The 14284-nt window shown below is 34.3% G+C and overlaps 1 protein-coding gene, 1 long non-coding RNA gene and 1 pseudogene across 2 annotated transcripts; 1 reads left to right on the top strand and 2 right to left on the bottom strand.

The window, feature by feature from the left end:
- The first annotated feature begins 219 nt into the window (after positions 1 to 219).
- Positions 220 to 2607, top strand: LOC108329281 (ferritin, chloroplastic). Its single transcript, NM_001329818.1, is given in 8 exon segments — positions 220 to 512; positions 1296 to 1379; positions 1478 to 1538; positions 1645 to 1732; positions 1853 to 1914; positions 2002 to 2067; positions 2368 to 2431; positions 2558 to 2607. Coding segments are annotated over 8 exon segments (768 nt in total).
- A 332-nt stretch (positions 2608 to 2939) lies between these two features.
- LOC108329282 (uncharacterized) lies at positions 2940 to 4252 on the bottom strand. Its single transcript, XR_001832221.2, has 2 exons — positions 3978 to 4252; positions 2940 to 3872 (listed from the first exon to the last, which is right to left on the bottom strand). It is a non-coding gene; the product is annotated as an uncharacterized LOC108329282 (long non-coding RNA).
- Positions 4253 to 7857: 3605 nt separating this feature from the next.
- LOC128195290 (receptor-like kinase TMK4) overlaps positions 7858 to 14284 on the bottom strand; it is a 29446-nt pseudogene continuing 23019 nt past the window's right edge.

Raw genomic sequence — 14284 nt, forward strand, 5'->3', positions numbered from 1 at the left:
TGTTTTCCATCCAACGCTCCAAAATATAGATCTCACTTTTCAAAACTCCCAAAATACCCCTCCCTCCACCTACATATACCTTCTTGTCCCACGCAAGCTTCACCACCACCACAACTCAGACCTCAATTCTTAGCCGCCATTGTCTCTTCTACTTCCTTCTCCATTTCCTTTCCCTGTTTCTCAGCCTTTTTCGATTACCCTTTTGGAGATTTTGATCTCATGGCCCTCGCTCCTTCTAAAGTTTCTCCCTTTTCTGGGTTCTCCCTCTCAGACTGTGTTGGGGGTGCCGCGAGAAACCCAACTTGTTCTGTTTCTTTGAGTTTTCTGAATAAGAAAGGGGAAAGCAGAAACCTTGGGGTTTCTGCCTCAACTGCGCCTCTCACTGGGGTGATCTTTGAACCCTTTGAGGAGGTTAAGAAGGAAGAGCTCGCTGTTCCCACTGCTCCACAGGTTTCGTTGGCTCGTCAGTATTACGCTGATGATTGCGAATCTGCGATTAACGAGCAGATTAAGTGAGCACTTCTTTGATTTTCACCTCTTTGTTTGGTTAATTTTGGAGTAATTACTTGTGATTCTATTCTTTTTGTTTTTATTATCTGTGATGTTTTTGTTTACAAATCTGTTATTGTGTTTTCTGTCCCCTTTTTAAAGAGATTTGTTTAAACAGATTGAAAAGGTTATAATAGACAGATGAGAACAGAAATAAAAAGAACACTTTTAAGAGTTTTTTTTTTTTTTTAATTTAAGCAGATCAAGCGATTATTTTAATATATAAAGTGAGTCTTTTGCGTTATTGAGTGATTTAACTTTTCCTTGTACTAGGGCTTATAAATTAAAAATCGCATGATGATTATTATAAGGACACGAATGATAATCATTGATCTCATAAAAGAATCTAACATTTAACAATCACTCTGCTTCTATTTTTTAGATCTCTGTTCTGCGAGTTTTGATCCTGAAATTAAAAAGGGTAAAATATGTATATATAAAATCCTCTGTTTTTGTACTATAAAAATTGTGGTTTTGGTTTTAACATATCATTTCTGAGGTGCGGTGGTTGTCCTTAATTACTTCGAAACGAAAGTACAAGATCTGGACCAAAGCAGTAATTTTTCACAACATCAGGACCAAAACCATCACTTTTAAAAGATGTATTAAAAACAAATTTGATAAAATTTTGGGATTTTTAAAAACGCATTCAAAAAACAAGAGTGAAATTTTATATAATTTTTTATTTGCTGCTTCTAATACTGGTGCCCTGCTAAGAGTTTTTCCTCTTCGGTTTTGTGTCTCAGTGTGGAATACAATGCTTCCTATGTGTACCACTCCTTGTTTGCATACTTTGACAGGGACAACGTAGCTCTCAAGGGATTTGCCAAGTAACTAACTCTAAACCCCTTGTGTCTTCTTTCCCTTAAAGTTTCTTCCATTTCTCAAAACGGATGTTCATTTCTCGAGCTTTTATTGTTCAAAACAGGTTCTTCAAGGAATCTAGTGAAGAAGAAAGAGAGCATGCTGAAAAGCTTATGAAATATCAGGTTCAATTATAATTAACTGTTAACTCCAAATCATCCAACTAAAATTAACTTCTCTAATGTTACATGACAATATACTGATAAATGTGGTTCTTGTTAAATTGTTTAGAACACTCGTGGTGGAAGAGTTGTTCTTCACTCCATCAAGAATGTACCCTCAGAATTTGAGCATGTGGAAAAGGGGGATGCATTACATGGTGAGCTTGCTGATTTAGTTACTCTTTTAATGACTCTGTTAAGTTCTGAAACTGTGCAATGTGGTCTCATGTGATGTCAATGGAATATATATGCTGACTTTCCTCTATTTTCTTGTTCAGCAATGGAATTAGCTTTGTCTTTGGAGAAGTTGGTGAATGAGAAACTTCGGAGTGTGCACAGTGTAATGCGTCTTTACTTTTCTGCTTTTAGTTTTTGTTTTTCTCTTAATTATTTTTTCATGTGGAACTCAAATTATTTGATCTAACAGGTGGCAGATCGCAACAATGACCCTCAATTGGCTGACTTCATAGAAAGCGAGTTTCTGTCTGAACAGGTGAAACTCATATAAACTGCAGAGTGGTTGTGTATCCATAGAAATTTCGGCATTTAACAATATATATTAGGAAATTGAAAGAAATTGCCAAAAAAGAATATAGATGAACTGTGTGTTTTTTCCAAAGCAAACCACTAAATGGGGGTGTTTGTTGAATGAGGCTAATAAAAACTGAAACTCATTACTTTTGTACCTGTGTAGTGAACACTGAGCTTGATTTTTCAAATTGAGATTGTATCTTGCTTATATTACCAATGTGTTTTATGCGTTAAATAAAACATATCTCTTTCTTCTGTACAGGTTGAAGCAATTAAGAAGATATCAGAGTATGTGGCTCAACTGAGGAGGGTCGGAAAGGGTCACGGTATGTTTTGCTACATTACTTCTCATATTTGTTGAAAACTATGCCTTTGGTGTACATTTCCATTAGTATGGTAATTTTCTCCCAATACCTATTACTTCTACTTACATTATACTTTATGGCTTGCAGGTGTGTGGCACTTTGATCAAAGTCTTCTTCATGATGGACATGCTGCTTGAATAGTCTTTATAGTTCTCGTTTCCATTTGTTCTTCCATTGCCTTCTGAGCTGTTTTCTAATTTAGAAGTAGAATTTAAATGTTTTTCCTCTGTATTGAGGTGTAAGAACTTGTAGTGTTGTCGCAGCAAGTATGTAAAAGACTACATGTTATGCAATATCATTTGATATTTCTTTCTCTTTTCAACTGCAATTAGTTTGACTTGATGTCATGAAAAATTTTATAATCTTGGTAATGAGAATACAGTTCAAATTATACGTTTGTTTAAAACCATATACCTAAAACATACGTTTAATGTATTTCTATATAAAACAACTTATTCAATTTAAGCTATGACAATAAACGAGTGTAAGCACACAATGTCTTCAATTGAAGGCCATCTGTCAAGTACAAGTATCAAAAGCAGTACTCTTCTTACTTATACCTATACATTCTGGTTCAAATCAAAGCATAAATCTGTATTTCGGAAGAAAATGATACACATAGAAATGGGCAATTTGGATATTGGTAAATTGTAAGAGTTGCACTGGTAACACCTATATTAACTTAACCAGATAAATGCGTAGTTTATGTGATTTCTGGTTCTTTTATGGAGGAGCTCTACTTTTCTGAAGGAAATGGATGGCAATGCTTTGTGCTACTTTTGATTTCTGTTCAGCTGTATTGTTGAGCTATATTTGTCTTACCAAACTTCATTTGTGGATGTTTTGGTTTCCTGTTTAGTAATTCGCACACTGAGTTTCAAATGAAAGCAACATCAGGGTTGCTTTAAAAGCATATAGTATGCAAAATGAACATAACTCGAGCTTGTATTTACAAACTTTAATGCAGACCTTTACTTCTGAAATGTAGACCCAAAATATAGACTAAAACTCAGCTGATACTGAATAATTCAAAGTCTGATAATTCACTTTCACTTCCCTTGGAAACATAATTAATGATGTGTGGGAAGAAGTAGAAGCTGAAGAAATGGAACTCGAAGAAAATTTGATTCCCCTTTCTCATACATCTACCTATGATACTTTGAATAAACCTTTGGACTGATCCATCCATCAAGTAAAAATCATCACCATTTAAATAACCACACAACAATATTTCAAGTTGGCCTAAAACACATGACCCAGTACGAAGACATGTTGATCCTTTTCTTGTTACATGTGTTTTGAGGAGAGGAAGACTCAATCATCTTCCACATAACTTGGATATCTGAGTATTCTCCACAAGACTCCATATCTTTATAAAGATTCAGAAGTCCATTTCTGTTTCCTGTGTTCAACTCCATAAATAAGAAGACAATATCAAAGAAAAGTTAACTATGTGATTCAGAATTTTGGGTGAAATCATAGCATCTCAACTTCAAAGTAGTTTTACCTTTAGATTTGAACATGAAATTTGAAGTCACTTTAAGGAGGATACTCTTAATTGGGTAGATAGACATCCTCTTGAAGTACCTCCAACCCTTCCAGTTCCCCATTTTCTGGAGCAGATAGCTAGCTTTCTCTTCCTTGCACCCTCCATTTTATATGTGTGAAATATGCCCTTAAAAAAATAATACAATGATTTCTAGCAAAACACCAAGATGAATCCTTCCATATAAGAAAGCAACAAAATAAAAGACAGGGCCTTTTGTGTACTTGTTGAGTTTTATAAAGAAGACATTTGCTTGATTATCACATCATAACTGTTACTATATTTATACTGTCTAAAAGTTAAGATATTCATGCTTACGGTACTTCTTCAACATATCAGAAAAATAAGTCATGGTAAACATTGGGTATATGAAACATTATTTTCACATTCTCATTAAATTTTACCAGAAATTGTAAATTGATTTTGACGGTAGAAAAAATTGGATCTTTATAGTTTATGACAGATGATGCAGGTCAACAGTTATAAATAATGAGTTGGAGGAAATTGATTTGGATTTTTCTTCCCTACTTATTCAAAATATTCTCAATCTAATTGCATCTATAAGCAAAACGGTGGGTTGTGGGCCCCTTTTGAAGCGGTTGGTTGATTTATCTTCAATGTCTTTGTGTTTGTTTTGCACTTTCTCTGTACTCTTTATGCACCAAAATAAAGATTTTCTTTATCAATAAAATTGAATACATCCATTATATCTCTGACAACTGAGTTACCCTTAATCCAAAACAAAGATTTGATTTTTTATCAGAAACAATTGCATTTTAAGAACCCCAGTTCCATTTTTAATGTTAATGATATTTTGGGTTTTGTTTAATCTTTTCATTTTTAACTCGAAATATAGTATGCTTCTGTGAAACAAAACTGTAGAATTAATTCTATGAAGTCTGTTCTTATCTTAACAAGTTGTTGAGATTCAATTCATCTGATACTTTTTTAAGAGAAATAAGATTCATTATTATGCCATGGAAGAGACTTAAACATCCTCAGTGGTTGACATTAAAAAGCCAAGGTTCTTGAATTGGCACAATTTAATAGGACCATCATTTGGATACCGTTTCCATCGCTTTCTATGTATAGTTTAATTTTGGTGAGTGAAATTTAAAAGTTAGACCGTGGCATGTTCAGGAGCTATTTTTTGAAGTTTTTATCAACCACTTTTTATGACATCTCACCAACATGGATGGTTTGAATTTGAATTTATCTCTCTTGTTGTCTATGTCTGTGTGTTTTATTTGGATGAGAGTGTAGATGGGAATATTTTTAGTGCATATTCTTGGTCATTCAGATGACTTTCACTATTTTATTTTCTGAGTTGAGAAAAAAAAAATTGAAGGGAAAGAAATCGATTATGGCGTAAAGATGAGAAACTCAGGTTCTCTTATACAAAACTAACAAATAAAGATGTTACAATGTTTTTGTTTTTAGGATCCTTACTCAGCTGGAATTATTTATGGATTTAAATTTCATGAGAACTTTACTCGTGGAATAAGTTTGACACATCACAAAACAGTTAATAATAGATATAATGAATTTATCTTCTTTTTTATCTATACCTAAGACCTTGTAACCATTGGAGACATAATGGATAAAAGATATACATATAGAACTTCTTGATGTAAACAAATATCTTATATTCTTTTTAATCATTCCATCTGTTTTTGGAAGATCCTTCCATTCAATTTTTTTAAGCGATTGTAATATACATAAACAACCACTATGAAACAATTATAAGAAATTCATTTATTTTATCTTTCCTAATAAAAATAAGGACAAATGAAATAATTTTATAACCTTCTCTTTACGCATACTTACTAAGATATATTTACATTACGTAATTAATTTCTTTAATTTATATTATTATAACCGAAATCAGGACGATGAAAACAAAAAGTTTTAGAAAATAAATTTTAAAGTCGACACGTAAAATAAAATTGTGAAAACTAATTTTTGGGCTCAAGAATTAATTATGCGTAAGAAAAATATTAGTATCTTCCACCTGTGGACACGTACAAAATTAAAGTGATTTTAAAAATGTTTAATTTTCTTCAAATATAATACTATAAAAAAATAAAAATATTATTTGATTTTTGGGTCCAATAAAGATTGACTATACTACCCTTACGTATTATCATTTAAAAATAACAAATTAAAATTACGTACTTTTTTAAAAAGTTATTTAAAATATAATTTGATGTTTTGAAAGTGAACCAACAATAACTAGTCTTACTCATGTATATTTTCATTTACAGTGGAGAATTAAATATCACGTAGATCGTATTGACTATTTGCGAAATTGGACCACCAAAACTTGAGCTTAAGTAAAAGAGTGCTGATATTTTTTATTTTGAAAATTTTCTAATTTTTTTGTATTTCAGAAAATGGTTATAACGTGACGCGAATGACACAAGGATACCAAAAGATAAACAAAACAAATTACTTTTTTCATTCTTTTAATCTTTTATATTTTTTTTTATTTTTAGAAAAATGAATTTGAAACTAAGTATCACTCCGACGATATAAGTGGTTGAACAAACACAAAACAGTGAAAAGGGAAAAATATTTTTTGTATTTTTGAAAGTGAGAGTGACACGATGCATGCAGAGATACAATGAAATAAAAATGAAAACTATCTTTTTAATTTTTTAATTTTTTAATTTTTTAATTTTTAATATTTTTGTTATTTTTTAAGAAAATAATTATGTTAGTTAAAAGGTATGGCATAGGGATATGAGAAAACCTGAAAATGAAGTAAAGCCCAAATGCTAGAAAAAAGAAAAATTAAAAATGGAAGTGTATGCATAGTAAATGGCAGAGCAATTAAAGTGAGGTGTGCAAAGTGAAAGATAGGTGTAGAAAGTAAATATTGATAAAAGGGCCAAACAACAGACATCAGGGAGCGTGGTGAATAAAATATGTGGGTACAAGGAGTAAGTTAAATACATTCCAATAACAAAGCATAAGAGTGTTGAATATGAAAGATGGGGTAGGTGTAGCGTGACAAACTTTCAGTCCATTTCTCTCTTTTGTTTCCCAGCTTCACACGAAACCAAAGCCCCCACTAGTATTTACAATCGCAGGCCTCGAACCCGACAACTATTGGACACTTCATCTGTAACACTGGCAACCACAGAAAATTTCATGGACGCCACTAGTGCGAATGAAGAGCACGTGACCTCTCATCTTCTTCACGAGATAGAGCTGCCACGTGGGTCACCAAAGTTATTGAGACCACATGATTTCTTTATCATGATGGTACACATGTCTTTTGTACCTTGTAAGACATGCTTGATATTGATATGATTGTGTTACATATTGCTGTGATGCCTTCTCAGAGACGGGATGTTTTGCTGTTATAAATACCACCATCGTGAAGAGAGTATGTGTGCTGAGAAGAGAGAAAAAGAAGGTGTGTTCCAGCACGGTCAAGAAGTGAAAATAAAGAGGAGGTGCTCTGTTGTGAGCTGTATCTTTATTGTGTTTTATGATATTGAGAATTTAAGAGTTAGTGTTGTGTTTATGTATTTTTGGATTTTCAGAAACTTGTTATGTTTTTTATAATAGAATTATCTTTATACCATAAAAATTGGTAAACAAATTGGTATTATAGCTATGAGTTTGAATGTCTGAGTGTCAGAGTTAAAAAAAAATAAGTGATAACCAATCTTACAAATAGTGTGTCTTTATCCCAGTTGACAAAGAAAGTCAACTTTGATAACTATAGTGTGCAAATGAGAGCTCTTCTAATTTGTAGGACATTTTTTTTTCTAATATCCACATTATCTCAACGAATAATGAATTAATTGACATATATAAAATTAAAGACATATCAACGACCATAGAGAATTTCCGAGATGAACATATTATAATGTCCTTCATAGATCACGTCACAACCTTCTTCTTCATGTTGTTTATGGGTGCAGGCGAGGTTCCATTGCAACCCTAGAGGAACCAAGACATTCGCTGCATGCCACATATCAGGCCTTTTATGGGGTTCAGGAGTAGTGCAATGAGCTACCAGCTCAGCCACATGCTCTCTATGCTTTCGTCGTCAAGATTCAGACTTTCATCAGTTACCAGTGCAATGTTTCCCATGTTGTCTATAATCCTACAGAACCATGAAACCAAATGAGGCATTGCTTTTGGTCATACACGTCATAGTCAAATTAGTTTTTAACTAATTTATATTTGTTATAGTATTTGATTATCTTTATTTATTATTCATTATGTTTCCTTATTTTAAGTTTTGTTATTTCCTTTTATGTATATATATATACCCCTCTACGATAATTCAATAAAATAAGATTATTTTTTTATCTTTTTCAGTTTCAATTGTTAATTTGTTATGATATCAGAGCTCTCTTAGAGAGAACTCTGCTACACCAATGACTAATGAAGCATCTTACCCTTATACTTTGCAAGTCATCGCATCCACTATATGTACACTCAAATGAGAGTCCCTCCATTGTCCTTGTCTCACCACTGGTCACATATGAGAATTATCACAGTTGGTCTCGTGCAATGAAAATGAGCTTGTTAACAAAGAACAAGCTAGGATTCGTTGAAGGCACAATTGCGAAACCACCAAAGAATCATGCAACTTTTCCTTTATAGGAACGAGGTAACATGCTTGATCTTAGCTGGCTAATAAAGTTGATGAACATGGATATTTCCCAATCCATTCTTTGGCGTGAGAAGGCTTCATATGTGTGGAGGGAGCTCCGCGAGCGTTTTTCACATGCTGATCTATTCAAAATTTCAGAAATTCAAGAAGAAATCTTCAGCCTGAGGCAAGGTGATAACTCTATATGAATTTTACACTACATTGAAAACTTAATGGGATGAATTAGATGTTTTGAATCCCCTTCCTGTTTGCACATGCAACCCCAAATGTTCATGTGGTGTAATCCAGAAAATTGAAGAGGAGAAAAATAAGAATCAAGTGGTTAGATTTTTACCTCTAAGAGTGTTACTATATCAAAGGCTCTTATTGCGGCTAGTAATGAAGCTTCATACTCCAAGAAAAATTAAGGGCATGACAATGTTTTGGAATAGCAAATACATTTCCAAGAAGTGTTCGTGGTGTGGAAAAATGTGTCACACAATTGACGTTTGTTATAAGAAGCATGGTTTCCCTGTTGGTTTTAAGTTCGTAAATTCCAAAACCCATGCTCCAAGTTTTGCATATATGGTGGTAATTGAAGAAAATGAGATCAAAGATTCATTAGGAAAAAACCCCACGAAAGTGCATGGTTTGGTTTTACTGTAAGCCAATATCAGAATCTATTGGGTTTACTGCCACAACAAGATCGGAGAGACTTAACACCACCCACTACTCATGTGAATGCTTGTACTAATTCAACTCCAACAAACAATGGTAATCTACTAATCTCTAGTTGGATCGCAGACACTGGTGCCACAAATCACATCTCAAATTCCCTTGGTTACTTTACTACATATAGGCATATATTACCTGTCAAAGTGTCACATCTCAAATTCCCTTGCTGTTTCCACTATTGTATACCACATCCATCTTCAAACAAAGGTAATCTCTATCTTCTTTCTCAAGTACTTTCCTATCATTGTTTAACACTTGAATATCATATCAGTCTTTTGTCATGAATATCACTACTACACCTAAGCCCACCAGATATTCTGAGGCCGCCAAACATGAATGTTGGAGGATAGCCATCGATTAAGAACTATTGGCGCTGGCAAGAAATAATACTTGGGTCTTGGTTGATAAACCATCTCACAAAAACCTTGGTTGCAAGTGGGTCTACAAAGTCAAGCATAAACAAGATGGTATAGTCGAACAATACAATAAAGGTTTGTTGTGAAGGGTTACACTCAAATAGAAGGTATTGACTTCATGGATACCTTTTTCCCATTGGCAAAAATGATCACTCCACAGGTTGTGTTGGCTTTGGCCTCCTCCAAAAATTGGTTTTTACACCAATTAGATGTAGATAATGCCTTCTTGCATGCAAATCTAGAAGAAGAAATGATGGCATATGCCCTAGCCATGGTTAAGCATACTTAAGAAGAGTTGGATTCATCTATGAAAGGTGGGTCCGAGCTCTAATCATCATGAGCCATCAACATGTTCTTAGTAAAATTGTGTGTATTTTAGACCTTGTATTAAGGGTCAAATAGTATAGTATTTAATTTTAGGCCTTGTATTAAGGGCTAAGTATTGTATGGTTTGTAATCTTATTTTTAAAGAGTGTGTCCCACCATGAGACATGATGGCCACATGGCAAGCTCTTAAGTGAAGAGTTTTTCTTAAGAAGGAAGTGGCCATGTGTCATTTTCTAAGTGGAGAAACTCTTACTAAAGTGGATTGCCATATGTCACTCTAAGAGTGGAGAAACTTTGCAAAAATGGATTGTCACATGGCACTTTAAGAGTGGAGGAACTTTGCAAAAGTGGATTGCCACATGCTACTTCAAGAGTGGAGAAGACTTTACAAAAGTGGATTGCCACATGGCACTCTAAGAGTGGAGAAACTTTGTAAAAGAGGATTGCCACATGTTTCTTTAAGAGTGGATAGTTTTTAGGGTTTCTTGTCTACTTAGGAGACACCTTTCTCTATAAATAGAAGGGTCTCCTTCCTTGTAAAATCACTTGATGAATTTGAATGTTATTATGCCAAAATGTGTGCAAACATATCTTGTCTCAAGTCAAGGCTAGAGCATCCCATGAGGTCCCTCTAACAACCCTTCTCTAGAGTTGGCTCAACCTCTCCGGAGATCCATCAAACACCTCCATCCTACCACAAATACTCACCAAAACCTCACCAACATTGTGAGCCCACCACCATATCCATTACTTCCGCACAAATTCCACCTCCATAGCTTCATCTTCGCGCTTTGGCCCAACCTAGCTCGAGGAGGACGCTATCATTTGGTATCAAGAGCTTTGGGTCTACAAGAGCTAAGTATCTTGGTCCTTTACCTATCTTTGTGTATTTCTTGTTGTTATTGTGTTGTTCTTTATTGTCTTCCATTGTTTACATCCATATATGTTATTTTTATTGTTCTAGTTTGTTCTTTTGCGGAACCATTCGGTTTTTACCACTAGTCTTTCTTCATATATTTGGTTCTGTTTTAATGTCATTTTTGGGTTATAAATTATTTTTAATTCCATCCATGTTGTCTAGAGTCATGTGTAGTCATTTTTATGTCATTTTCTCTTAGTTCGGGCTTTGCAAAAATCATAAAAAAATATGTCCCATTGGGATTTCGAAATTACACTATATACATCCATTTGAGTGTTTTTTTTTCTTTCATATTTGAGTTCATGCTTGTCATTAGATCATTGTCAAGTTCTTAGAGTTAAGTTTCTCTTGTGTTTCTTTGAGTTTCATACTCTATTTTTTTATTCTAGTAAGATTTCTTCCATTTGTTTTTTTGAGTCATGAACTTTGAGCTACCCAAACAAATTGTCCAGATCTAATTTGTGTTGAAAAACAAAAGTGTAGACAAAAGTAAAAAGCCAAAGTAAAAAAAAAAAAAAAGTAAAAGTACAAGCAAAAGCAAAAGTGAAAAAAAAAAAGTTACTTTGACTTGAGACTTTGACATGAGACTTTACCATGACACTCGGAGATGATACTTGGACATAATACCTTGACATGACACTTGGACATGACCCTTGGATATGAGACTTGGACATGACACTTTTGACAAAATATTGTCTCTGCCTACAGTGCACCATTAGCTAAGTGTTTGTAAAGATAAGAAGTAATAATTCTCTATTCTAATTGTTTTTGGTTTTATTCATCTATTCTAGTGCCTTTCTTTAGGTAATTCTTTTGAGTGCCTAGCCTTTGTTTTTAAGCTTTATTTTCTTGATTGTCTTGTTCATTACTCTCTGTTTTGTCTCAACATAACTCCTTTTGAAGAGCTATTGTTCAAATTGGCCCTTGATTTGCATTCTCTTTGGATTCCTACCTTTCGGATTTGGTTTGATATTTGGTGTAGGATATTCTTTGGAGGAAAAACGAAATTGGACATAGTATATTGGGTGATCGGAGACCTCTTTGGACCTTGAAACCTTGAGGAAGAGACAAGAAGAAAAGGAGTGAAACACTTTAGAGAGGAACACACATTATTTATTTGTATTACGCATTTTTGAGTTGTAAAATTGTATTGCTTTTGGATTTGTAACTCATAACCTTGTTAGGTATCTTGGGGTAGTCTGTGATACTCAATCCCATATCCTAACAAAGACTTGTAAACCATATTGAAAACGTTTTTAGTTGGTTAAAGTTTGAAGGTTCCAAAGTGCCTTCTAACTTTACCATTGGGCCGCATAGTCTAGTTTAATTGTTGTCTTTAACTGCTTATAATTTATTGTGTGTCTACTTGTGTATCAAACCTAATTCCATTTGAGAAGTTTGGTGCAAGAGAACTTGAGGTAAACTTTGGCTAGGAAAGGCTTGGATTTTAAGTGATCCTTAGTGATTCTCCTCTCTTTCCTGGAAGTGAACTTGAGATTATTTTGCCTCCTTAAATCTCTAAAGGAATTTACTTTTGAAATATAAGTTTGTGTGTGCATTACATATTTTGAATTTTTTTTAAGAATGTCTAAGGAACCTTCTTACCAAATTGATAGTGATTATAGTGAAGAGGCCCAACCAAATTTAGAACAAATGGCTAAGGAACTAAAATCACTAAAACTTTGGCAAAAGCAAGAATCCATTTTGAAAGAAAAAGAGAGAGTTGAAAGAGAACAATATCTTGAAACCTTAGAAGAAGAACTTAGAGTTCTAGCCCAGAAACAAGAAAAGGTCCAAGAAGAGATAAAGAAAAGTAGGAGTAGGAGTCACTCAAGGAGAAGTTCAAAAACTCCCATAGAAAACACATACCCTGAACAAGATAGTAGGACTGCTGCACAATTCTACCAACATCCTCCACCTAGAAGGTATAGAAGGGAGAGTGAACAACCACCAAGAGAGATTAGGATAGACCTTCCTCATTTCCATGGGAAAGAAGATGTTGAGGCATACCTAGATTGGGAAATGAAAGTAGAACAACTTTTTGAGTGTCATCAAATAATAGAGGAAAGGAAAGTTTCCCTAGCCACCTTAAGCTTTCAAGGGAATGCCATGTATTGGTGGACTGCCCTAGTGAGAGAAAGAAGACTCTCCAATTCCCCTCAAGTCCAATATTGGAATGACTTGAAGAGTGCTATAAGAAGAAGACACATACCTTCCTACTACCATAGAGAGCTTATGGATAAACTCCAAAGGCTCCAACAAAGAACCATGAGTGTGGAAGAGTATAGGCAAAAGATGGAACTCTACATGATGAGGGCGGGAATTAGGGAAGAAGAAGGAACCACAATTTCTAGATTTCTAAGTGGTCTTAATCTTGATATTAGAGATAGAGTGGAATTGTTGCCCTATCAAGATCTTAATGATTTGGTACAAATTTGCATAAAGGTAGAGCAACAACATTTGAGAAAAAGTTTGAAAATTGACCACTCAAAATCATATGTTAAGAAAGACTACAAGAGGGAGGGAAAACAAGTGAGAAGAGAGGAAACCCTAAGGAAATTTGAGAAAGAGAAAGAGAAGCCCAATCAAGGATCATCATCATCCATGCGCACTAGTGAAATTAAATGTTTTAAGTGTCAAGGTAGAGGTCATATGGCATCACAATGCCCCACTAAAAGGACCATAATCTTGAGGGATGTTGACTCATATAGTAGTGAAGAGGAGGAGGAGAAAGGCACAAGTAAGGATGAGAGTGAAGGAGAAGATTCCTACCCATGCGAGGGAGATCTCCTCATAATGAGAAGAGTTTTGAAGAATCAACCTAGTCCCCAAGTCCAAACCCAAAGAGAGAACATCTTTCATACAAGATGTCAAGTTTTAGAAAACACGTGTTCTCTTATTGTGGATAGTGGCTCATGTTGCAATTGTTGTAGCACTAGGTTGGTTGAAAAGTTAGCCTTAACTATATTGCCTCACCCCCAACCTTACAAACTTCAATGGCTTAATGATGGTGAAGACATGATAGTTAATCAACAAGTGAAGGTTAAGTTTACCATAGGGAATTATGAAGATAGTGTGCTATGTGACATAGTACCTATGGAAGTTTGTCACATCTTGTTAGGAAGGCCTTGGCTTTTTGAAAAGGAAACCATACATCATGGTCGTACCAATGGGATAACCTTCAACCATAAAGATAGAAAGTTTGTACTTCATCCTCTCACACCATCTCAAGTTGAAACAGACCAAGTACAAATGA

This window comes from Vigna angularis, chromosome 2, assembly GCF_016808095.1.
Source record: "Vigna angularis cultivar LongXiaoDou No.4 chromosome 2, ASM1680809v1, whole genome shotgun sequence".
NCBI classification, from domain to species: Eukaryota; Viridiplantae; Streptophyta; class Magnoliopsida; order Fabales; family Fabaceae; genus Vigna; species Vigna angularis.